The following is a 26996-nucleotide window of genomic DNA, read 5'->3' as shown; positions in this document are numbered from 1 at the left end:
TAGGAGATGTACCGCCCCAGTCTTGGAGTATCACGATGTCTTACTGTCATCGGCGTACTGTGTGAACGTCAAGCAAACGGTATGCCATCTAGACTGGACACAGAGTATTGTTACAGTACAGTGTTACAGTACTCCGGTAGCGGTAGAGCCAAAACTGCAAAACTACCAAAGCGGACAAAATCACAAACACTTACAGGCATGTGCACCAACAAAAGTAAACAGGGTTGAATCTCATTTTGACTTATGATTTATGCATCCCTTCATAACGCCCACATTCCTCCTTCCTAGCTCCTGGCTCTTCTTATTCCTTATTGCTCTTTCGCTCCTATCCACTATTCGCTAAACAGCCATAGATCTTCTTCTCTTCGGCGTCGCTAAAGCGTCCGCCCATCACGTAAACAGGAACGTACTCACAGTATATTTCTCCTCTTCATCGTCGATGTTGCCACCGAAAGGTTTACTGCATGGCCTCGCAGCTCCGGTGTACCTCGTCGACGTACGGATGTCACGACGCACCGTGTTGCAGTCGACGTCTGACCGGCGATTCGCCGAACGTACACGAACACCCGTCGTTCCGCACTTCCGCTTACGGCCGTCGACTTGGCGATCGCTGACCGTGCTACTGGCAACTCCCTGACGCTGCTGGCCGTAGTCGGACACTTTCGTCTTCGACCGCCGTACTGTCGTCTTCGGTCGCCGTACTGTCGGCCACTCGCCGAACGCTCGCACTGCTTGATCTCCGGACCTCCGTTGCTGGCTGTCTTCCGACACCTTCCTCCTCGGCCGCGGCACCGCCGTCTTCGGTCACCGTGCTGTCGGCAGCTCGCCGAACGTCCCAAACACTTGACGTCTCACGGATCTCCGTTGCTTAGGCAACACGCCGAACGTAGGATGGTTTGCCGTTACACGGACCTCCATTTCTGGCCGTCGGAAGCTTCCGTCTTCGGCTGCCGTCCCGTCAGAATTCATCGAATGAATTGCGACCACTTGCGTAGACGACTCAGCAATAGGAACACAAAAAAGTGCCCCTCGAATTGGGACGCTTCTTTCTCGTTCCACTTCTGATATCTTCCAGTTGTCTTCCGAACGGTCCGTGTGGCAGCCGGCTGAACGCTGATGTCAAATCAAGCCAATTTAGAAGCGTGCCTTCGACTACGTTGCGTTCCTGACGAGGCGTCCGTTTCCCAACCGGTGTGTAAACTTGTCTTCCAGCCGGTTTGTCTTTCGACCGATTCCTAACGTCCGTGTTGCGACCGTCGTATCGCTGATGCCGATCGAATTTGACCAAAGCGTGCTGCCTTTATTTCTCTCTAGTTTCCTCGGCTAAACAAGCCCGATATGTAACAAATCTTTACGGTTGTTTTTCGTCGGTCCGCGGTGTTGGAGATCGTTCCTCCGACTCCGGAATGTGAGGGACTTGTCTCGCCGATTTTCCTCCTTCCACCGGGTCTATTTCCACTCGATCTTTGTTGGCACTCGCGGATTTCGGCGGAACTTTTCGCACACGCGATGAGCTCGACGCTGCCACAATGGCGGTTCCACTAGCAATAACTTTTTTACTGCCGTGTTTTCTTCTCACGACCGCGGCGGCAGCGGCGGTGTCCTCGTATGTGTGCGTGCTTTTTTCCCCTCCTTTCGTGTATTCTCGAACGGAAAACGGTCTCGCATGCGCATGTTGGTGTCAAACACGAGCGGTGAGCAAGGCAATTTTTTGGGCGCTTCTGTTTTCAAGCCAGGAAGGGGTTTGGACCACTTGCTATAATAGCCGTATTACCAACAATCAATACGAAACTAACGATTTTAAATTGGCTCACCACTTGACTAGCCTATTTGTCCCAAGCAAACGATTAACGTAGCCCATTCTAGTCGAAATTCTAGTACTACGCAATGTTTGTTTTGATTCGCTATGAAAGATTGACAGATAAAATGTGGGGTTCGTGGATTTTCCTATGTTTCGAGGGGTGAATCGATTAACTTGGGACCGAAGAGAGTACCAGAGCTGAGCCAAAAAGTTGAGCACGTTATTTCGGGACCTTCTAGTCTTAGAGTTACCTCTATGGTATTACCAACAATCAATACGAAACTAACGATTTTAAATTGGCTCACCACTTTAGTAGCCTATTGGTCCCAAGCAAACGATTAACGTACCCTATTCTAGTTGAAATTCTATTACTACACTATGTTTGTTTTGATTCGCTATGAAAGTTTGACAGATAACATCAGGGGTGTGTGGATTCATGCAGCACATGCAGGGGTGAGTGAAATAGCTTGGGACTGCTTGGGACCGTTGTTCTGGTACTGAGTGAGCCAAAAATAATAATGATTTTCTTCGGGACCCAGTGGTCTTAGAGTTACCTCTATGGTATTACTACACTGAGTGCAATTATCATCGTATTTTTGCTCACTAATGTGAAATTCTAAACTGCATCTTACATTAAACGTAACAGTATTTCAATTTGTTTAGCATGTGGAGTCCACCTGATTCGACGTGATCGTAAAGCTTCTTTGATTTGACATGCAGATGACGTAGAATCATTGAATGCCCTTCTAAAGTGAGTGGCAAACGAATTGCACTTTTCCGAAGCAGGAGTGGTGGCTTCATTGCCCAGAAACATCTCAACGGGTAGCCCATTCGTCTTCCGTTTAGAGTCGACAAATTTCCAAAAAGTGTCGTGGATGTCTACGTAGATTTACCGGAGTTCGTTTGCGGTAGCGTTTGTACAGGTAACGGTTATACGTGCGATAATTGTTACTAGCACTTGCGAAATGTTGCTTGGCAAAAGGACACCGAGACTGGCAGTAGGTTCGGAGTGCTTTGGATCTTAGAAGTTTCAGTCGTCGTAAATGTGTATTTCCCGAAGGTGGTTTTGAAGATGGCCTGCGCAGTGGAACAAAATCAACCAAGTAACTCTTCAGCAGTACAGTACAGAAGTACTCTACAGCACTGTCAATATCTTCAGTGGATTCAAGGATATGCCAGTCACTGTGGCGAAGCGCTTCAAGTAATCCTTCAAAATCAGCGCGGTGAAAGTTAAGTCCAGGTTCGTCCGGGAGACTCTCAAATTCAGTAGGCTGTGATAGACTAATAGCAACTTCAAAAGCGGGATGATTGGCATCAATAATAGAGAGCGGTTCTACAGCTTCTTCAATCTGGCATCGAGTGAGCGTTGTTTCATTCGCCACATCGAAATCCAAGATTCGCATTTTCTGATTAGTAATATAGTTATCTTGAGACAGACAGGCAAGCAGCAGAGATGTGAGACTGCAATGCATCTACGGAAGGGCGATCATTGCTTGGAGTGTTCCAGATAAGTCCCGTTAGATTAAAATCGCCAAGCAGAATAGTAAGATCGTTATTCCCAAGTTGTGAATGAATCGCTTATATAGACTCGATATGGCTATTTATGACTGTTAACATTCTGGTAGTATGTACACCCTTAATTTGTTATTTACATCTGAGACCGGTTCGTTGCAAGCAAGGGAGTTGACACAGAAGAATCGATCTGGAAATTTGATCTACTTGATTGTCGTGCAATACCATTCACAGCTTCGGCTGGACATATACTATTTCTAGTATTACCTAGACAAAAACCTGGAATAGCATCGAACTCAGTAGCAGAGTAGGAAGCATTGGGTCCACTGGCTGGAGGGAATGCTGATGCTGTTTGCTCTGGTTCGATGACGGGTAACGGCTGAGCAGCAGGCACGAGGCAGGCATCAGTGCGTGGTACAGTATCAACCACTCCATTCATAAAACTGGCGCCGCTGTCAATGAGACAGATTTTAGGAAGCCAAGAAGCGGTAATATTATCGTACTTGCCTTGGTTAGCAAGTTGGAAGACCCCCTCACCAGCTCCAAACACAGGAACGGAATGGCTTGGATGGCAGGAATAGTCAGCAGAAAAGCAGCGGTGCTCGACTGTGTCGGGTGGATTAGGGGCTTCCATCATGTTGATTAACTTGCATTCCGTTATTTGCGAACTTTGATGACTGTTAAGGCGATGACTAGGCAATTGTATGGAAAGGAACTGTACTTGCCTGTAGCGTCGGACTGGAAGACCCCGTTTCCATACCCAAACACAGGTCCAGGACGACTGCTGCGCGCTGGCGGGAAAGACACGACTGTGATGGGGGAATAAGGGGCTTCCAAATGGCTTAGACTGATGCGTTCCGGAAGAGTTTAACTCAAATCCACAACAGACGTGATTGCGGATGACAAAGCTTCTGGTGGGAGCAGCGGTGTTACTGGCTTCTTTACTTTGAGTGGAACCCGAAATTTTTGAGATCCGTAGTCCTCAAATTCCCGAAACAGCAATCACTCAGGCCATGTTTATGGAACCAGTGCTTTTCTTTTAATCGAAGGACACGAAAGAAAGGGAATCAAATTCCTTTCCTTTCGGGACGAGCTTTACCACGGCAAGATCACTGTCAATCTCCAGATTGGCTTCAACCATAGCAAATACGAATTCTACGGAGACATCCGGGCGAATTCTCGACAGGTTACTTCCCAGTTGGCAGTTTTTAGGGACCCGTGCAGCCACCTCGAATTCACGAGGTCGCTTAGTAGCTCTACGTTGGACAATGGCAGGCCAGCAAATGTTTGCAACTGATGAAAACTGGGCTTTGAATTCATTTACTTTATCTCGGACCGCAATTCAGTAATCGCGCAGTCGTAAGCGTGCAAAGAGGTGATTTATCATCGGCCTGACACGAGATCGCACGGAAATGTGAGTTTTCGAATAACTCAGCACATTTGTCACACATCCAGTAGCCATGGCAGACTACGAAATCGATGCCCGTAATAGATCAGCATAGATCTAAGAAAATCATAAAATTAAATTTCCAAGATGGGCATAGTTTTCAAAAATCAAGAACACACATTTGTCAGATAATTCAAGGATTAACTTTAAAATTCTCCAATAAATAGTTAGCTGGGCAAACTCTAACGATTGTGAAATTGAAAATATTAGTCCTCAAACAGCTCATTTCGTGTTTGTTTCAATTGTCTTATTCAAACAATATTCTCACATCGTAATGTTGTAAATTTAGTCATGAACATCAGAAAATTTCCAATAGTCGAAGAAGCATTCAAAGACTACCAAGTTGATGGCAGGCGATTTGTTCCAGTTGGTACGAAGCAGCCATGAAAAAGAAGCAAAAACTATGAATCATTGATAACAAGTTGAAAAACTACAAGGGACAGCCCTATGGGATTGACGTAGGACTACGTGGTCTTATATGATAAATCTTATTTGTTAACTGCAGCAGGAGCTTGTGTTTTGTGTAGGAATACGAATTTGACCAGGGTTCTCTCTGTTGATACTCTTTAGTATGACGCGCTTGACCTAGATGGCTCACAGCGACTCACGAAGAGCTACTGTTTCCGATCAATATCGGTGCAGCTTCTTCCTCTTTCTATGGATGCTCATGTGGGCTGCAGCTCGCTGCTTGCAGGCAGCCTTTCGTTTTGTACTGGAGAACAATGTTCAACGCCACGCGCCGAAAGTACTGCTGCTGCTGCAGCTGATGCCGACGACCGGAACCCCAACAACTGAATCCGATCAGTGGATGAGCCCAGCCTTGGTAGCTAGCTGCTTGCGGGGAGCCTTTCGTTGTGTTCTGGAGAACACCATCACTCACCACGCAGTGCTTGAATAAACACTATTTGGTGAGACCGGATGGAATTCAACTTTGAAATAATTATCAAAGCTACAATTGCATATTCGTGCAATTTTCAATAGTGACAATTTGAAAAATGATAAAGTCTTAAATCAATCAGATGCGTAGAAATATATCTGATCGATTGGTGATAAAATTATTGAAATTGATCCAGGGGCAGCTGAGTTATTAACGTTCAAAATCTTTCATAATTTTGTTACATGTTCGATTTTCGGTTTTCACAAAGTATACCCCCATAAATAAATCACAGACGTAGCCCACCGTCAAAAGTGTTTCGTTTCGGAGTTATTAATATTGTCTCACTGGATTGCTTTCCTCACCCAACGTACATTGTATTCACTTCATCAGGCAAAACAAAAATCATCCAAACACATTGACTAATGCCACCATCCCAACCATCACAGTCAAACTCGAACTCAGCAACAGCCAATTTCCGTTATTCAACGAACAAATTTCCACCGTCTCACATGCATCACACTTGATCGACCGGGTTGCATTGGTCCATCCGTAGCAAATATTCTGCTGCTTGAAAGTGCATCCGGACGCAAAACCCCGGCTAAGATCTCCTGTGGGTGATAGATTTAACTCCAGTTCAATCGAAAAACATTGGAAGCTGACGTTAGCCGCTGACGATTCATCTACGATCTCCAGGGTGGGATTGAAAGCCATCATGTCTTCATGAAGTTCATTAACCAAAGCGACGGAACAATCCAGTATGCTACTTTGATTTTTGCACTCGTTCCATCCCGCTGGACTAAAACAGGTTGTGCAGTTACGGGCGAAAGCTGGAAATTGAGACAATAAGATTGATCATTTGAAGCTGATCGAAGAAGGGAAGTACCTGAATCAATGCTCAAAAAGGCTAACAAGCAAAATTTAATTTGCAATAAGCTAACCATTTTTCCACGCGATGCTGCTAGTTGGATGTTGGTTGTACAACTGAAGTAATTTTTAGTTTCGATTTAAAAATAATCCACAATTGATGAGTCACCTTTGATATCAGCATTTTCTGCAATTCTCGTGGCAGATAACCAAGTTTGAGCTAGGATTAAGCGGGTTGTAATCTAACTACACATCGAAGAACTATTTTTCCGATCGATAAAAAGTGGTATCAAGTGCTCAGTTGTGTCATCAACAACGTTTTGCAACTTTTTTGCTCGCAATTTAAATTTAATGTTAAGGCCCTAACTTGCAACTATTCACAATTTATGGTATAAAAAAGCACATTACGCGTTCTCAGTGACGGCTTACTGATACATAATGTTGAATAGTATATAAGATATTAATTTCACAAAAAAGTAGATTGCACCCTCTAGAAGAATCATAATTTAAAATAAATCAATTTATCTGTCAGACAAACGGCATAATCCGCCACGCTTGTCGACACAACAAATTACTTAGCCCGTTATCTATCCCCAACGTTTTGAGCTCTTCACGCCAAGTGCCTAGCTAATTGATCACTTAAAAGCGATGTTTCCTATCAGTGTACGTGAAAACTATAACTTCACCTCGTAAATCGCGTCATATCGATTTCAACCCTAGCAGAATGCAGTTCGTATCAGGGATCTTGACCTTCCAGTGTCTACTGGTGCTGACGGCCATTTTTGTGAGCGGTGAGTTCTTGTCCGACGCAAAGTGATCGAAGAAATTTATCAAACATTCATTCTAGTATCGAACGCTCTGATATGTACGACGTGCCTGGACGACGCATCCTGCACAAACAAAACGGAAACACAAGAGTGTACCGCTGTCTTGGTGACTCTGCATCATAATCTCCTGTTGGTAAATAATCCCAGCTTGAACGTATCGCAAAGTGATGTCTTCAAATGCTACGATCTGGCCATGTCCTATCAGAGTCCGCTGACGGGAAGCACCGTTCTGGTAGTTCAGAAGGGATGTACCTATAATGCGACCAAGTTCTGTGAAGGATGGGTTAATACTACAACCATCACCCGATGCACTACTTGTGATTCTGGTGATGATTGTAACAAAGGTCAAACGGAAGGTACTACTACTCCGGTAGCTCCAACAACTCCGCTCAACAATTCAACTACAACAACGGAAGCTTCAAGCACAACATATGCTCCAGCCAACTCGACAACAACTTCCGCTAGCGTAACTACAACGACTGAAGTGGTGACTACAACAACAGCAGCTTCAAACACAACATCTGCTCCAGCCAACTCGACAACAACTTCCGCTAGCGTAACTACAACCACTGCAGCAGCGACTACAACGACAGCAGCTTCAAGCACCACATCTACTCCAGCCAAAACGACAACAACTTCGGCAAGCACAACAGTAAGCACGGCAAGTCCCATTACCACTACAACAGCGAAAGCAGGAGGCACAACCAATCTAGGATGCGTAGTAAATTGGTTTACAATAGCAGGCTATGCCGTGCTGCATGGGCTCATCGCTCGGTGGTAAAAATATTCGAGGGTGTGAAGGAAGCTGCCATTCAAGAAGTGAACTAATTGTCGACCTTTTTTTTTAATTGGTTTCAAAGGTACTTACGAAATATAAACAGAGTTTGGTCATAGACTCTAACTCGGCAGTTTCATTAGAATATCGTAGAAAGAAATTGAGAAGTCGGCTCGGTAAAACAAAATTTGGTTATGTCTGTACCACGCATGCCAGATTTGAAGACATGAATATGAATATCTGTGAAGGCATTTTGTTTTCGAATACATTTTGAAGATATGCCATGATCAAAATATCAGACATTTGAAGGTATTTGAAAATTGGTACACACAATTTAAGCTTTTTTTCCTACAAGATACCATTTTGACTTCAAATTACAAACAGCTGCTTGAAAATGAATATTATTAGTAAAAACGTAGCCAGGTTAAAAAAAAAATACTGTGTGAACGAAGTGATCAAACTTCATAGAAAGATAAATCAGTATTGATGCATCATTTCATAGTCTGTGAATGTTTAAAAGATGTTTGAAGTCTGTAGTATTTAATTTTGGATCAGTATGGAATATCTTCTGATTTGTTTTCCGTCAATCATGTTTTCCTTACTGAGTACCAGTGCTACCGACGCAAGTGAGGCAGCTCCCACACCTGGACCCTACCTATCGACCCATCAACTCATGAACCGGGGACCAACGGCTTTACTTCCCAGCCGAAGGAAGGCGTGATCAGAGATGTTATGCCTCAGAACATCTCGGCGGCGCCGACTGGGATTGAACCCAGGCCTGCTGGGGTGAAAGGTAATCACGCTTACCACTACACCACCGACGCCGCTAACTTGCGAGTGTTGCTGCAAGGGTAAAAGCTCCCGTACCCCCTTTCCCAAGGAATCGAAATCAAGCTCGAAGGCGCCGTTGGACATAGTGTACGGATGTGTGTGGTCCAGTGAATGTACCATCGGAGTGGCGGATCGACGAAACCGTTATCTCATCGAAATGGTAGGTGCCTGCTGTTTGATTATGGATTGCATCAATGTTATTGGGCGGTAGCATTGAATACGGCGGTGTATTTGCAAAACATATAGCAATCAAGATCCGTTACAGTCCCGCCGTACGAACTATGGAACGACCGAAAACCAGACGTTGGTCATCTGCAAGTTTTTGGTACCACTGAAGCCCACCGTAGCAGATATCAAGCTGAACATTGCATTATGTCCTAAGTAACATTGATCGATTCTCTTCGTCGACTTTCTCTTTCGTTAACAACTTGAGCACATAACCGTTTCTTGTTGTGTTTGTCGTATTAGATGCTAGATAAAAGCTTCTTTTATCAATCTGTGTGCTGAAAATACCTGGGAATGTCTTTACATGGCCGTAGGAATACAAAGAGAAAGTCAACAAGGTTTATGTGATGAACTAGCCTACGGCTAAAAATCACAAAAAAAAAGAAAACAAAAAAAGAAAGTCGACGAAGAGAATCTGTAAATGTTACTTAGGACCTAATGCAATGTTCAGCTTGATATGCCCGACGATGAGGATGACGGTGGAGAAGAAGAAGAAGACGACGGTGACGGTGGTGATGGCTACAATACTGCTGTTGGGAGCGAGCCAGACGACGTCGAAGACAACGACGACGAGTCAATCCATAGAAAGCGACGGCGAATGGCGATATCAATGTGAACATCGAACCACCAACTGAACTGAGACGATCCAGAGTCACCAAGAGAATCCTGCCGAAACGTTACTCAGAGGTCACTGGCGTCACCAGTATTGCTGCCGATGAACCCAGGAGCTATATCGATGCAATCCAATGTCCAGATGCAGAAGCGTGGCATTTCGCAATGAAGGAGGAGCTACAGTCGTTACTGGACAACCAAACATATGAGTTAGTACCACTGCCCCCTGGAAGGAAGACCGTTGGTTGTAAGTGGACCTTCCAAAAAAAGCTCAAAATGGCAACACAGTGCGATACAAGGCCAGGTTGGTCGCACAAGGATTCACACAAAAATAAGGGACGGATTACGATGAGGTATTCGCTCGGAAAACTACTCTTCGCATCATCTGGACCATTGCCAGTCGGGATGCCAAGCTGGTGCAGCACATGGATATCAAGACTCCTTAGGAGCTGTTCATAAACTACGTAGACCGATTTTTAGATCGACAGCACGTTCAAGAAGATGGGGTTCAATCCTGCCGAATCGGATCGTTGCCTGTACGTGAAGGCGCAACAAGGTAAGCGCAGTCACATCTTGATCTACGTTGATGATATGTGTGCTGCCACTAAAAAGAAGAATTCGAGACAATCACAAAAGCGCTGGCTAAGCAGTTCAAATTCTCAAGCCTGGGAGAACAACGACTGTTCCTTGGGATATGCATCGAGAAGCAAGACGGACAAGATTGTGGGGCGGTTTGGACACGAACACGCCAAGCCGTCCAAGATTCCACTCGACCCAGCTTACGTAAAGCAAAAGGAGGAGGAAGAACTACCTACCAAATCGTACCGTAGATTGGTAGGTAATTTGCTGTATTTCGGCGTCAACACGCGGCCAGTCCTCATTGCTGGGAAGAAAGGTTTCCAAACCAACAAACCGCGCCTGGACGCAGGCGAAACGGGTGCTGAGATAACTCAAGGCAACCAAGGACTTTTCCCTACATCTGGGATCTGGAAATGAAGGTTTGGAATATTTTGTCGACGCAGACTGGGCTGGAGATGAAGGAGACCGAAAATCCAACTCTGGTTTCCTGATCAAATTCGGTGGAGGGCTGGAAAGTTGGGGCACCCACAAGCAGTCGTGCGTTGCACTTTCTTCAACAGAAGTCGAGTTTGTGGCCTTGGCTCAGATGGAAGCCGATCTGATGACTAAGCCATCGGGTGAAGCTGGAAAAACATCGATATGCGATCGGCGTCCAAGGAAATCTGTAAGGCAATCGTTGACTTCGTTGAGGTATGAAACTGCATTCAACGAAGCAACCTACACTGAAAATAAAATTTCGTTTATACAACGAAATCACTCGTTTGTTATAAAGGGTGTCCACGATTAAATTGCCACACTATGAAATTGCTCTAACTTTTTAACCGTTGGGTAGAATTTAATGAAAATTTGGGTGGATTTAGTTCATAGTGCATTTTTTACATCCTGCAAGTTTTAAAGTCCTGTGATCAAAACTCGCGGAAATGGAGTCGAAAGAACAGCTCGTGCGTGATAAAATCTTGCGCATTCATCACGAGAACAAGGATCTCTCGCATCGTTCCATCGCTAAAACGTTGGGAATCGCGAATTCCACGGTGTCGCGAGTGATTAAGCGGTTCGAGGAACGGTTGACCACCGATCGGAAGCCCAGAAGTGAAGGAAAAAGTATTCCGTACAACACCAAAAATCACAACCGCGTAGTTGGGGCCTTCAACCGAAATCCGAACGCCTCCGTTAGGGATGTGGCTAAGAAGCTGCACCTAAGCCGAAGTTTTGTCCAGAAGGCCAAAACTAAGGCTGGGCTTCGAACGTTCAAGGTACAAAAGGCCCCTAATCGCGACGAGAAGCAGAACAAGTCCGCCAAAACCCGTGCCAGGAAGTTGTACCTCAACATGCTGACGAAAGTTGAATGCTGCATCATGGACGACGAAACATATGTGAAGGCCGACTTCAAACAGATCCCCGGCAACCTGTTTTTCACGGCCAAGGATAAGTTCAGCGTTCCGGAGCATGTCCGCACTCAGAAGATGTCCAAATTTGCGAAGAAATTCCTGGCTTGGCAAGCCATCTGCACGTGCGGGAAGCGGAGTGCACCTTTCGTGACCCAGGACACGATGAACGGACAGGTGTACATAAAAGAGTGCCTCCAGAAGCGGCTGCTTCCTCTCCTGAAGGCCCACAACGTCCCAACAATCTTCTGGCCGGATTTGGCCTCATGCCACTACTCCAAGGACGTGCTGAAGTGGTATGCGGACAATAAGGTCAATTTCGTGCCGAAAATGTTCAACCCTCCCAACACTCCGGAGCTCCGCCCCATCGAGAAGTACTGGGCGATTATGAAGCAGCACCTTCTTAAACGACCTAAGGTAGTGAAGACAGTCGAGGAACTGAAGAAAGTATGGGTTTACATGCAAAAAACGGTTGATTCACAGGTTGTGCAGAATCTTATGGCCGGGGTTAAGGCCAAGGTGCGGGCATTTGCGTATGGACTGTAAATAAAATACGAGTAAAATGGTAAAATGAAGTTTAATAGTTATTTCTCAATCCCTGAAAATTTGATGGCAATCGGATGAAAACTCGAATTTTGCGAATCAATTTTGTGTGTGGCAATTTCATCGTGGACACCCTTTACGAATGTATTCGTTTTTTTTCTGCAACGAAATTGATTTGTACATTGTATGAAGCTAGTTTCGTTAGAACTGTCACACTCGCTATCGCTACACCCAACCAGCGTTGGGTGTAGCGTTGGTTGTGGGACCGAAAAATCTGCAGTGTGTTAGTGAGGATGGGTAAAAATAGCTTCATCATTGGAAGGAATAAACATGACAAAACAAAATTAAAAATGGTTCAGCTAGGCACATACCATGCAAAGCTGCTGACCTTACAGAGAGGCACAGATGGCCAATCCAATCCGATTTTTCTCCGTACTTTTGGGTTGAATAGTTATGTTGGTCCCATTTCAGCATTCCGGGAAGTTCGATACATCGTAGTGGGAGTAATTAAACTTGAATGTTGAATACGAGCTGCTCCGAACCTTGTTCCGATGTTCCGAGGATGATTGATTTCAATGTGTGTGTGTATTTACAATCTAACTCCCACTGACTCCTGCAACCATCTTTAATTTATTTAAATAATTGCAATTAAATCCAAGAGTTAGAAGTGACAGCTCTATCGCAACTCCAAGAGCCCATTTCAAGAACACAAGCATTCCGAAGCTATGTTCGTATACGATAAGCCCCGCTCCAATACATTTCAAGGTGGGAATCATTAAAAGTGTACTGAAGTTTATTGCTTGAATGACGCGTATTTAATGAGTTGTAAATGTTTGTAGTATCACTAGTACTAGTACTAGTACTCGGAATTTAAGTATAAAATATTACAAAGGACAAAATGGAAGGAACTCACCAAATCTGGCCAAGTGAACCTAACAAGCTGGCTTCACGGGGTAATCCGGTTTGTGGAAGAGCTTGCACGGAATGTCCCGAATGTAATCTTGAAATACCTTTTGGTCGTCCGATAAAATCCGCATATTTTGGAATTCGATTCAGGAAAATCAAGTATCTGTTCGTCACCAATATCAGTTTACTGTTAAAAAAAATCCGGAACAACGCAAAATCCAAATATTTGACGGGATGAAAAGCTTTCGCTTCCATCTACAAGCACAGCACTCTTCGATTTTTTTCTCCGAGGATGATTGACATCCGACTTCGATCGAACATTAAACGTCGAGATCTAAACGACGGTGATCGTAGCTCATAGGTGCCATTCCTTCCTATCGGTATCGTAGCATCGGATCGTTCCAACCCATTGACGTGCCATTTGTAGGATGCGTTCGGATGTGTTGAACATTCCATGTTTTCTATCCAAACCGTAGTGGATGATCGAGTTGTGGAGTTCCATATATCGCGTCTGTTTACTCTTGTCACAGAGAACAGACGTTGAGGCTCGAACAAAATTTCTCTAAAAACTAGTGTAAAGATTTCTATCCGGCTTAAGCGCCAATAACGGCAACTTCGCTACCTAACCCTCTTTGACAACGTGATAGCGCTGGCGTTGCACAATTTACACTACACTGCTGGTAGCGCCAAGTGGAAATTTTCAACAGAAGTTGGACGTCTGTTCTCTGTGCTCTTGTCGAACAGTGCGGTTGATTACTCCGGATCGGTAAATTGCAGTAAATCGGAAATCGTAGAATTTAATGTTAGTGACATTCCGTGTAGCCTCGACTGAACACACAGTAAAGTAATGATTACCTGTTGAAACAGGCATTCCAGCTGGAATGAATCCGTCGATATCCAAAATTCGTGTGTGAACGATAAACAGTGTTCGTATTTTAATTCGGATGGGTGTATAGGTTGCCGATTACAGGTGTGAGATTTCCAGAAAACCGGGCTCTGTTTTCCTATCCGCCACTGCCTTCCGTATTGTTGACCGGTTCCAGTATCGGTGGAAATCGTGCAAGTGTCGATCGGTGTTGAATTTTCCTCTGATCCCTTACACCAAACATGGATCGTAGTGGTGTTCATGATTCCATATTCCTTACGAGAACTTCGCAAAATCACACCCAAGTCCGTGTGTGAATTGTTGGTTTATACCGCTGCATGTTATGCTGAATCCTTAAACGAAGCTGATTAAAAGTGTATATTACTCATCTCATGACATCTACATAACCAATAACTCGTACTTATTAACATAAACATCGAAAGCACATTACTAACAGTCCAACCGATGGACATTCGATTTCGCTAAAAAAGGTCTGACCGGACTCAGCTCCAGCACAACACATTCTTCGAGAAGCGTCTCCGAGCGGCAGCTCGCTGGATAGACCATTCACAATGCTGCAATTCTCTATGGCTCTTCTTTCATCGAAAAACTCCTCACCGGGAAGCGATATGATTAAATTCAATCTTCTGAAAAATCTCCCAGATATCGCTAAAAGACGCTTGCTAGACTTATTCAATTCCTTACTATAAAACAACATTATACCGCCTGAATGGAGACAGGTCAAAGTAATAGCCATTCGAAAACCTGGCAAACCAGCATCTGACCATAACTCATACCGTCCGATTGGGATGCTTTCGTGCATTAGGAAATTGTTGGAGAAAATGATCCTTCGGAGACTCGATCAGTGGGTCGAAACAAATAACTTGCTATCAAATACACAGTTTGGGTTCCGCAAGAGCAAAGGAACAAACGATTGTTTAGCGCTGCTTTCCACAGATATTCAACTGGCCTTTGCGCACAAGGAGCAATTGGCTTCAGTATTCTTGGACATTAAGGGGGTTTTTGATTCAGTTTCCATTGAAATTCTGTCAGACAATCTGCACAGATGTGGACTTTCTGGAATTTTAAATAATTTCTTGTACAATTTGGACGTTGGACGTACGTTGGACAACTGACAACTTTCAGAATTAGCTACATGGGCCTGCTCCAAGGTTCATGTCTCAGCCCTCTTCTTTATAACTTTTATGTCAAAGATATCGACAACTGTTTGGCAGAACAATGCACGCTAAGACAACTTGCAGATGACGGTGTGGTTTCCGTAAGAGGTCCACATGCCGTGGACTTGCAAGGACCATTGTAAAGTTCCTTAGATAACTTGTCTTCTTGGGCTAGAAATCTAGGGATCAAATTCTCGCCGCAGAAAACTTAACTGGTAGTGTTTACTCGAAAGCGGTACCCAGCCCAAATGCAACTTAATCTTTTGGGCAGAAACATTACTCAATCATTGTCTTTCAAGTACCTTGGGGTCTGGTTTGATTCAAAGTGACCTTGGAATACTCATATTACGTATTTGACGCAAAAATGTCAACAGAGGATCAACTTTCTCCGTTCAATTTACGGCACATGGTGGGGTGCTCATCCGGGAGACCTCATAACGCTTTATAAAACAACTATTCTCTCTGTTATAGAGTACGGCTCTTTCTGTTTTCTCTCGGAAAGAAAATGTCACCTAATAAAATTGGAACGAATTCAATATCGTTGTCTGCGTATTGCTCTCGGCTGTATGCACTCAACGCATAACATGAGTCTCGAGGTTCTGGCAGGAGTAACACCCCTCCAGAACCGTTTCTGGGAGCTCTCTCTCTCAGAATACTAATCAAATGTGGAGTGACGAACACACTTATAATTGAAAATTTTGAAGAAATTCTTGGGCTGAACACACAATCTCGATTTACATATCGTCAGATATGTGTCTTCCTTGTTACACTCCAGACCGTGCTCACTTCAGCAATCGCAGTTCCTCAATTGAATATGATCTGACCATGAAACAAGCAACTCATGGGATTCCCGATCAACTTCGACCTATTATTATCCCGCGTATGCATCAAGAACACTAAGTTGAGAGCACGTAATAAGCTAATATGCGATATGCAATAAGCTTGAAATGCAAAGAAGAAAAAGTTGTCTTGTCCCCCGTCTCGATGAGCCTCATCGTCGCCTACTGGTCACCATAGCCGGTTGAACTCCAGACGAATCTAGAACCACACTACCGTTCATACTGGCGACAACGCTCTGATGAGGCAACGATACCCTACTCCCAAGCTCCTCCTCTTTTCCTATCCTTCGAAAATGTACCACTCTAACCTCGAGTAAGCCGCGAGTATCCAGCCCAACTCCTACTAGACATAGAATTAAGTGAATTTTGTTACAAACAAAGAACAATGAATTATCGGCTCCGTAAAGCTAACCTGATTGAATCTTACAAATAAACGAACTTGATAAAAAAAAATTAGTAGTTGGAAAAAAGTTGAATAAGCAACGTTCAACTTCGTACTCAGCTTAAGCAGCTGGATATCGGCTGAGTAGAAGCGATAACGGATATGGGATTAAGGGCTGTCTAATGTGACCAAAACTAGCTGCCTAAGATAGCTTATATAGAGGTTGTGTAAAAGTTGCCGCATATCGTACAGTGTTTCAATACAGCTTGAAGCTGTAAAAATAATTTGATAAAGCGTTTACATATACAAAAACTGTTAGTGTTGGGTTATCAATGCGATTCAGTCCGATTTTTTGTGGCTAAAATCATAAGGCAGTTTAACGATCTCAATTGATTGATGAGCGTTTTAGTAGAATAATTGTATACCATATTACGTTGTGTTTCCTTTTAATTCTACTACTTTTATATCACTTTGCTTTTACTAATTCACTATTTACTATCACTATCACTTTAAAACAATACTGTAACAGGAAACGTATTCCGTTTACTACTTGCAAACTTCTTCAGTCTATGACTAGATACTGAAGAGTGCATAGTGATAGGGAAAGTAAATAGTGAATTTGTGAAAGTGCAAGTGATACAATAATAGTAGAATTAAAAGGAATAATAAAGTAATAAAGTATACTGTTTAATTGAGTGGCACTAAGCAAATCTTCAAGAGGAGGACGATCCAAGCGCTAAGCAATTATAACGGAATTGAAGAGAAATTACTCACCCCACTTCAAAAGCTCTTCGGTTCTGGGAGTGTTAGGTGTTTCAATCATGCGTTTGGAATCTTTCGCCTACTCGTATAGTCGTCTGCTCCATAATTCTCTTTGCACGTTTATATTCATCAGATTCCGGCACTGGTGCTGGCTTCACACCTGCATCCTCCACCGTGAAATAATCTCTCACCGCATTGTGTAGCTCCTGGTCACTCGTACATTTGCAGGCATGGAAATTCAGCGTATGTGATGCCTCCTTACCATTACCACCGAAGAGGCTCTATCCTAACCTGGTCTTTACCGCGATAGGCTCACCTTTCTTGCCTTCTTTCACTTGCAGTGGTACCGTAAGGTTCACGTTATTTACGCAGATTAACAGGCGGGGAACAGCTTTCTCGTAGCTGACAATTGGTAGACCCTGAAGATAACGGTAACGTTGCGCAAGATCATTGTAGTTAAGGCTCTGCTCTAGGATTGGGCGATCTTCAGAGAAAGATCGATCTTGACGGATCGATCTTATATTTGGCTCTAGAATCGATCCACTGATTAAATCGGTATCAAAGAATCGATCTTTGGTAGATCGATCTTATGGTTTTTTATTTGAATTGACAGATACAGATAGAAGCAAGGCTGCCAGTTTGTATGGATTCTTCACTTTGGAAAGCCTTGGTTATTTGGTTATACATGGTTGATAAGTACATCCAGTTGAAATTTAGAGTTTTCTTTACTGACCAATACACCTGTTATCAGTCTCAATCGAGTGATTGCTCAACTTCACTTTGCTAATCCCTCTTCAGACACGTGCTCAACGATATTTGCTGATGTGCTTAAAATCGTATTCTCGAGTTAATCAAAATAGTTGAGGTGTCAGTACATTTCTAGCCTTTACAAGTTAACTACACCATGAACAAGATTGGCTCTCTGTGTGTGCTCCTCCTTATTGCCAAAGAAGGTAAAATTATCCTGCGGTCAAATTACCATTCATTGACGCTTGTTTATTCTATTCAGCATCATCGCTAAGCTGCAACCACTGCAATGACGAATTCGGGTGGGATTCGTGCCACAAAAAGGTCCAAGTTGGGCAATGCGACCCAATTATCACCACCGATCTGCACCGAAATTTGCAAAACTTGAATCCAAATCTGCCGGTGAGACCGCCGCCCGCAATCGTTACTCACAGCTACCGATGCTACGAGCTGGCGATTAAGTTTAAATTTACGCATGGATCTTCGTCTGTAATGTACGAACAGGGCTGTACCTATTATGAGGCAAATTTCTGCAATGGATGGGATATGAACATACTGGAACAGGTCAACTGCACTACCAGTGAGACAGGGTTTCCGGATGTGGATGACTCAGCGGTGGATGACGGTACGGAGGATTCCAAAGCAGGCTCGGAGCAGCTGTCGTCGCGATCGTTTTGTGGCTGGTTGATGGTGGTGATATTGATAGTTAGTAAGCAGCTACAGTAGCTAAATTTACCTAGCAGTGTATTGTCTAGGCAAAAACGAAATCCGCGGAAGATGTGCTCCAAATTAATTACCGAAACCACCCAATGTATGAAGCTGATACAAAAGTAGCACCACACTTAAAATGGAAAAACATTCTTCAAGAATTGAATTGAAATGGACTTACCTAATATAAATCTATATATATATATATAAATGAATTTCTGTCTGTCTGTCTGTCTGTCTGACCCTTATAGACTCGGAAACTACTGAACCGATTGGCGTGAAAATTTGTATACAGGGGTTTTTGGGGCCGTGGAAGGTTCTTATGATGGTTCGAGACCCCTCTCCCTTCTGTAAGGGAGGGCTCCCATACAAATGGAACAGAAATTTCTGCATAACTCGAGAACTAATCAAGCAAATGCAACCCAATCAGGCATGTTGGGGCGAGTGTGGGGGTATAAGGAGATAATCGTAGGGGGTAGCCCCTTAGATAATAGGGGGGGGGGGGCTACGTACAATATATCATGCTTTTTTTTTAAATCGGCGCACAGACTCAAGCTAATATTGAATCCCGAGCAAGACCGGGCACACTCAGCTAGTAATTGAATAAATTAAGACTTTAATCTGTCCACGATTTATTCATGTTTTAAAGAACCCTACTTTCGAGCATTGGCAGTTTGATTTTTCTTCAGCTTTTATCTGTCAAAAAACTGCTCATGTTTTAAGGAAGGTACACCCCAAGCAAAAGTGATGACTTTCGAGCATTTCCAGTTGAGTTGTTCATAAGTTTTGACGTAGTCTACGTCTTACGGGAAGGTACAGGGGCTAAATCGAAAATCAAAAAATGCGACCGTCACAAAAGGCGTTTGGTTTTGAACGCTTCAAACTTTGTCATCTATAGATGGAATTGAAATCCAAATACACCAATCGATAGGAAATAACTCCACAAATCTGCTGAAATAAATACATTTCCAGTTTTCCATAAAAATCTTTTGAAAAATGTACAAGTGAATCGTGATAATTTTATCACTGCATTCATGAAAAAAAAAACGTTTCCTACAACCCAATCATCATAATCGAGTACCACTTGTTGGCGCATCATTCTGTTTAAACTTGTAAATGTATAAGCGCCATGTGAAAAAATAAGATTTTTAACCCTTGGACAATTTTAAAATTCTTGGACCAGACTAGATTTGTTGTTTCGAAGGAGTTTTTAGAAGATTATAGATTTTAAAATGAATGCCAGGGATAATACCAAGGTCCAAGGTATTTAAGAGAAAACGTGAGAGATTTAGAGTATAATTTCTAAGTAGCTTTGCGATCAATTGTGAAAATCCCAGGATCCGTGAAAAATACCAAGGGATTCGAATTTTGAGGGTAAAATTCCAAAGGAATTTTTAGAATAATATGAAGAGAATTTCAAGTACATCCTGAAACGAATTTCTAAAAAAAATTAAAAAAAATTTCTAAGCAAAACTCCAAGATAATTCTGCACAAAATTTCAAGACAATGATGAGGTGAATTACTTGAGAATTCTAAACAGAATTCAAGTGAATTTTAAAAAGAATTATGGAAGAAAGCATCGAAGAAAATCAAAGGATGAATTTCATGCTTTTTTTATAAACTGATCTTCAGAGAATGTTATAAATTCATTTTTAGGGACTCGCAGAGATAATCTCAAACTTATTTTTTTTTATGAAGGGAAATAATTCCAAAGGTAATGTTTGAAAATATTGCAACAAAACCCTGTGAAAATTGATCGTAAATATCTCGCGATCAGAACATTTTAGCTTCGAATCCTTCTCAATTCTCGGTACACCCTAAACACAATCGCCTATTGAAGAAACGACTTGTTGACGATTTTATTCAACTGCATGCTTAATAATATTTGTACTATTTTTATTAATAACTTCTGTCCAGGCTTTGTTCACATAAATCTGCGATTGTATCTCGAGAAGCTTTTATTAGACTTACATGATTTGTAACAGAGCTTATTCGATCAAATTTTTGATTGTTCAGGATTTATTAAACATCATTGCTTCCTTAAACAGAGCGATGCTCACATGCTAGGTTGTATACGCTTGATTCTCATGTGAAGTAGTAACGTTTAATTAGGCAGTTTTGTACATTTATTAAACGATTATTCAACTGCGGAAAAATTAATCCGAAAATAAGACGGGAGAACGACAGACAGGGTTTATTTTTCTTTAGTAATTTGTGTCTCATACATGTCATGCTGTTGCATGCAGGGATGGAAAGCGCCTCAGATCGTTAGCAAAGCAATTTTGTGCATGCATCTCACAACACTCGACAAAGATTGAGTGGTTCTCCCATTTACTTCGCACACTCTTTTCCAACTAATCTGTGAGCAAGCGTTCCACACAATGAGCGGTACACTCCGTGCGGCGCAGGGAGCAAATATAATACAACAAGCGCTAATATCTTCTTTGAATTCTTTGCAGACTTTGCTTACCACGACTGCATGCATAGGAGATGAAGAAGAGCATAACGAAGAAGAATTTTGTATTTTTGCTGGGTTTCCCATTTGCAACCCTACACTGAAAGGCGCTCTTTGCGTCGAACCCGTCGGAGCGATGGCTACACATTGAGTTTTCGTTATTTCTGGGTGTGTGTCTGTCTTCTCTTCTCCGCTGCTTTACACTTGCGCAGGGTGAAAGACAAGCAAACTTTTTGTTTGCTTGGTTCTCAATTTGTTTATTTCAGAAAATCAGTACATTGTCAGATGACAGCCCTGGTTGCATGCGATTTGAAGCATGTAGCTTCCGTTCACCAGCCGCTTGCCTTGCCATCAGAAATTGATTCCAGGTCATCGGTTCAAGAAATACTGTCAAATACCCTACAATATGGGTATCTTCGGCAAGGGAACGACGTGTAGAGGCCGGATATCGATGCCAGACGTCATTTTGGAATCCAAAATGGCGACCATAGGGTCAAGAAAAGCTGTCAAATACCCTACAATATTGGTATTTCCGGAAAGGGAACGACGTGTAGAAGTTAGAAATTGATGCTAGACGCCATTTTCAAATCCAAGATGGCAGCCATCGGTTTCAGAAAAACTATCATATATTCTACAATATGGGTAGTTTCGGATAAGGGACGACGTGTAAAGGTCGGAAATCGATGTTGTAGGGTATTTGACAGTTAAGATTGTGGCCATCGGTTCAAGAATCCAAAATGGCGTCTGACATCGATTTTCGGCCTCTACACGTTATTCCCTATCCGGAAAATACCCATTGTAGGGTATTTTACAGTTTTTCTTGACACAATGGTCGCCATATTGGATTACAAAATGACATCTGGCATCGATTTCCGACCTTTATACATCGTTTCTTTTCCATTTTACAGTTTTTATTGAACTGATGCCCACCATCTTGGATTAAAAAATGACGTCTGGCATCGGTTTCCAGCCTTACACGTCGTTTTCTTCCCGGAAATACTCATATTGTAGAGTATTTGACAGTTTTTCTTGACCCGATGGCCGACATCTTGGATTTCAAAATGACGTATGGCATCGATTTTCGGTCTCTACACGTCGTACACTTTCCAAAAATATCCATATTGTAGGGTATTTGACAGTTTTTCTTGAACCGATGGCTGCCATCTTGGATTCCGAAATGGCGTCTGGCATCGATTACCGGCCTCTAGACGTCATCCCTTTTCCGATTCCTGTTCTCACATTGCACAGCAACATCTTATATGGACAAGCTTTCGAGACATAACATATTAAAGAAGTTCATGTGCACACTAGCGCCGCGTAGTGAGAGAGTTCTGAAATAATATGTACACCATCCGAAAGGACTTAGTCACCTGAACAACTTTGCAGAAGACAGCAACCTTCTATATGACCAGGTTCTCGAGATACAGCTTATACAGGAAGTTCACTTACTTGCTAGTGCCGCGTAGTGAGTGTGTTCTGAACTAATATTTAATAATCATCCGAAAGGACTTGGTCAGCTGCACAACTTTGCTCAAGACAGCAACTTTCTATATGGTCAGGCTCACGAGATGCAGCTTATACAGGAATTGCACCTGCACACTAGCGCTGCGTAGTGAGAGAGTTTTGAACTAGTGTGACCACCATCCAAAAGGACATGATCACCTGAACAACTTTGCTGAAGACAGTAACCTTCTATATGGCCAGGATGTTGAAATACAGTTTATACAGGAAACTCGTGTGCAGATTAGCACTGCTTAGTGAGAGACTACTGAACTAATATGGCCACCATCCGAAAGGACTTGGTCACCTGAACAACTGTTGCTGAAGACAGCAACTTTCTGTATGTCCAGGATCACGAAATATTCTAACTTGGGTCCACGTTCCATATATTATAACGCCCGTCATAAGTAATATAAAAGTAAAGCGCCTCTAGCGGCGTAGTTCCCAATTAAACATGAATGCAATGACACAGGCTTGTTGGTCTATCTCAGTACAACAACTTTTTTGAAGACAGTACAGCTCTATATATTGAAACGAATGAGATGATCCACCACAGCCCCTATTAGTGAAAATCCCATAAGCTGTGGCTATCCTTATTCGCGGATAGCCCGGCAATAAGGATCCGGCAATAAGGGATATCAAGTTCAGGGAAGCAATAATTCCAAGATTACAAGTTCAGGGAAGACCTACTGAAGCTCAGAGAAGTCTTGCCGTAGTTCCGGGAAGGCCTGCCGAACTTCAGGGAAGTCCAGACGAAAGATCTGCCAAATTTCATGGAAGTCCTGCGGAGAGGCTCACAGGTTCAGGTTCACAACCCTCCAGAAATCAAAAATTAAGGTGGGGAACTTGTTTATATTTCGTTATTATGTTCCTCTTTTAATAATCATATCTAATTGCAGTTCATGAACCAAATGTAATAGACTATGTATACTGAGGAGTTCCAATCTCGAGTCGAGTGAAATTCATGGAAAACTAGTAAAATTCAGGGATTGTCTAGTAAACTTCAGGTAGTATTAAGAAGATATCTGGTAACTGGGAATAACTAGCGGAGTTCAGATAGCAGTTTAAGGAGCATCTAGAGATGTTCAGGGAATATCATTGGAGGTTCATGTAACTTCTAAAGGTCGTCAGGTAACATCTAGAGAAGATTAGGGAACATATAGAGATATTCAGGGTACTTTAAGGACATCCAGAGGAGCTCATGGACCATCTAGTAATGCCCAGGAAACAGCTAGCGAATTTCAAGGATCATCCTGTGAAATTCAGGAATCATCAATAGCAGTTTAGAGAACATCTAAAGAGATTCAATGAACACCTAGGGCTCATCCAACAGCCCACGGGCAACATGCGGTCCGTGTAATGGTTTCAGTCTATGGAATGTATGCTCGCAGACCGGCCAAGCATTTCAATTATTTAGGTATGCTTAATGTGTTTTGTTCAAGGCAGACTTCAAGTTCTTTTAAGCTCAGACCTTAACAAACACTTAAGAAAACTTCTGAAGTTATAAGACTTAATGAAACTTTGGAAATTATTCGAGATCTCGATCTTCAAAATACTAACTTAATCTCAGAGCTCAGGAAATTTGTTGTTTTTTTTTTTTGTTATAGCCAAAATATTGCTCATGCTTCATGACTAAAATGTTGTACTACGTTGCATTTTATTATCCTAAAAAATATATCAAAATATGCCATTAATTTTGTGGAAAGTCCCTAAATAGAAAAGATGAATTCTACCCTATAGCATGACACTTAGGAGGCCTAGGACCTACGAGGATGTTCAAAAGCAACTTAATCAGTTTTTGACAGGTTTCAGACCCCCCTCACCCTGCGTAGACAAGTAGACAATAGTCCGTATAACCGATAAATATCTACGTGGTAAAGAATTTTACACCAGCAAGCTTCAATCAACATCTAGAGGAGTTCAGGAAACCAACAGAGCATTTACGGGAATTCCTAGAGAACTTCTGGTAACATTTGGAGAATTTCCGGTAACATCTAGAAGAGTTCAGAGAGCACCTAGGCAAGTTATGGATAAGTTTGAGAAACACCCACTTTGCTTCAGGGATTCGAGAACTTCAGGTACCATCTAGAGAACATCTAGAGAAGATCGTCGAGAAATTTGTCGAACCTCTTAACGGAATCCCTTAATGAGGAGCTTTGAGTGTGTTGGTTTATTTCCTTTTAATTTCGTTATACATAATTGCTTATCTTTTGACAGATAGGCGTATTTCGTCTTCTACTTGCAGACTTCATCAATGCCAAATACTAAACACCACTGAAAAATCCATCTTTTATCTACGAGTTATAAACTAATCAATAGGTACAAAAAATCAGCAGGTACCCACTGCCATGTTACAATTTACTTAACCAAGTACCTAAATTTAGTCTCCAACAGGTAGAGGCATGCTACGATGTGTGGTTTTAAGAAACATGCTAAAGACTCTCGAGTATCCGTTTCCTTGACCTCCATTAAGCAATGTTGATGGATTATAAAAGTTTAGAAATATTTAAACATAATCCATCAACATAGCTAAATAGAGATCAAGGAAACGGATACTCGAGACTCTAGCATGCTTCCTAAAACCACACATCTCTTTTTAATACACTAGATTTAAGGAAAAGTCAATTCTAACCGTGGAAAATACTGAAGCTGTTTTCGGCTTTATAAACTCTGTAAACCTAATCTAATCTAATCTAACACCAACACAGCCAGTTCTTGAAAGCATCCTGGAAAATGATATATATATATCTACATCATTTTTCTTGTCTATTCGAAGATGCGTCACACATATCAAAACGGCCGAACCTACCATGCAGCATTTAAGGGTAAGATGATTCAGAAAACAGCGGGCCTGTTTAAATCGATGAAACGTGGACATCTCGTACCGTACGTTCCGATTTTGGTAATTATATGATTGGTTGGTCGTTGGAAGCATCAAAGCTAGAAAGGTTAAGTGATGCTCCATTTTCTTCTGACGGTTGAGGCATGAGCACTAACTCTTGTCATAGCCTTTTATGACTCATGGCTATAGCGCCATTACTCACTTTCTGAAAAGAGAAGAGGGAAAGAAAGGAGAAGGATAAAGGGAAAAGGGTTATGTTAAAACTATGAACATAAACAATATTTTTGATTTGAAATAAACAATAGAGAATTGCATACCGGCGTGGTGGTCACTACCCGAGTCTTGTCACTATTATCAAGTCAATTCGGAATATGCTCTTCACCATCAAATTTGAAAATCACTTATGCAGTTTGACACAAATTTAAAAATCAGTTAAATTACTCATTTGACCTAGTGACCCCTTGGGCCTAGTTACATTCGGCTTAATAGCGCCTGTTGACATCTGGCCATGTGGAACTTGTCTACGCCTTTGCGATCAGGCTATGTCGCCAATCCTCCTCAATGGTGGGTCTTCCCCCTGGTAAGCCCCTTAATTCTCCGGAAGAAATGATTTCCTGACTGTAAGCATTCCGCATTTTCAGCAGTTTAATATTGTGGTCACGAGCCAATGATGTAGATCCAGGGCTCCCTAGTAGCACGCTTGTCGCAAACCGAGTGTAGAAACTTATATACGACTAATTTCAGTCATAATCAAGTTGCTGTAACTAATTGTGATGAAAGTGTGCTACTCGGGCTGTTTGCTAGTCTACCAAAGGCTGCAAAATATGCTGTTTCCTCGTTTTCATTTACCCCGATGTGTCCTAGGGGTCCATACAAAATAATATACTTCTGAATTCCTTTGATACAGTGTTATTTGACCATGTAGAACTGGAATTTGATTAGTACGCTAGCAGAATTATTTCTTCCTGGGGTTATTCAATAGTTTCAATCCACTCTGCACCCACGATAATGGCGTCACCGTGCTGTGGCGATTATCTCTAATCCAAGCCAACCTGATTTTGAAGCACTGGGTAAGCGACTACTTGCATGAGCATCAGCATGAGCATGATTAACCGCCCACGGCTGCTGCTCTGTTATCACCAGATCAGCTGCATTTACATAAAGAACCAACTGATGGTGTTTGGGACTAACATTCATCCGCAATGTGTAAAACAGCAGATCTTATACTTAGCAATACCAGCGCCGGCCGTGTCCGAATGCAGGTCAAATAGGGAATGGGAAGGAATGTGTTGACATGACACTCGCTGCGAATGAAACCTAGAAGTGCTCTGCGCTTCCACGAGAAATTACTGGGATGTTGAATGTGGGGAAAGATTTGCAGCATGGATCGCTTTGGTAAACTAATGCTGATTGTAGCGTACACAGGTGACTATAAACAGAATATCATATGATATTTGTTTCTCTATGTGTTTGCAGTTAAATTTACAACTATTTAAATCAAAGCTCTCACCTAATTCTGCAATTTTTTTCTGGA

General features: G+C 42.5%; 2 protein-coding genes across 2 annotated transcripts in view; both read left to right on the top strand.

Moving 5' to 3' along the window:
• The window catches only part of LOC135711348 (microtubule-associated protein futsch), a 315199-nt gene that overhangs the window by 191688 nt on the left and 96515 nt on the right, over nucleotides 1-26996 (top strand). The gene's annotated exons all lie outside the window — the stretch shown is intronic.
• LOC135711361 (uncharacterized) lies at nucleotides 7180-8121 on the top strand. The gene is made up of 2 exons (XM_065234160.1): nucleotides 7180-7292; nucleotides 7349-8121. The coding sequence occupies exons 1-2, from the start codon at nucleotides 7226-7228 to the stop codon at nucleotides 8107-8109; spliced, it is 828 nt and encodes a 275-aa protein (XP_065090232.1). The 5' UTR covers nucleotides 7180-7225; the 3' UTR covers nucleotides 8110-8121.

Source organism: Ochlerotatus camptorhynchus, unplaced genomic scaffold (genome assembly GCF_037179485.1).
Source record: "Ochlerotatus camptorhynchus isolate MF236.1 unplaced genomic scaffold, CSIRO-AGI_Acam_v1.1 ptg000432l, whole genome shotgun sequence".
Classification (NCBI taxonomy): domain Eukaryota; kingdom Metazoa; phylum Arthropoda; class Insecta; order Diptera; family Culicidae; genus Ochlerotatus; species Ochlerotatus camptorhynchus.
The sequence above is the reverse complement of the archived record's forward strand: the minus strand, read 5'-3'. Positions and strand labels throughout refer to the sequence as shown.

Excerpts from the sequence above, each read along its gene's own strand:
- LOC135711361 (XM_065234160.1), top strand. The coding sequence starts at position 7,226 with ATGCAGTTCGTATCAGGGATCTTGACCTTCCAGTGTCTACTGGTGCTG. Across the intron at positions 7,293-7,348 it reads GACGGCCATTTTTGTGAGCG|TATCGAACGCTCTGATATGT; the intron begins GTGAGTTCTTGT and ends CATTCATTCTAG.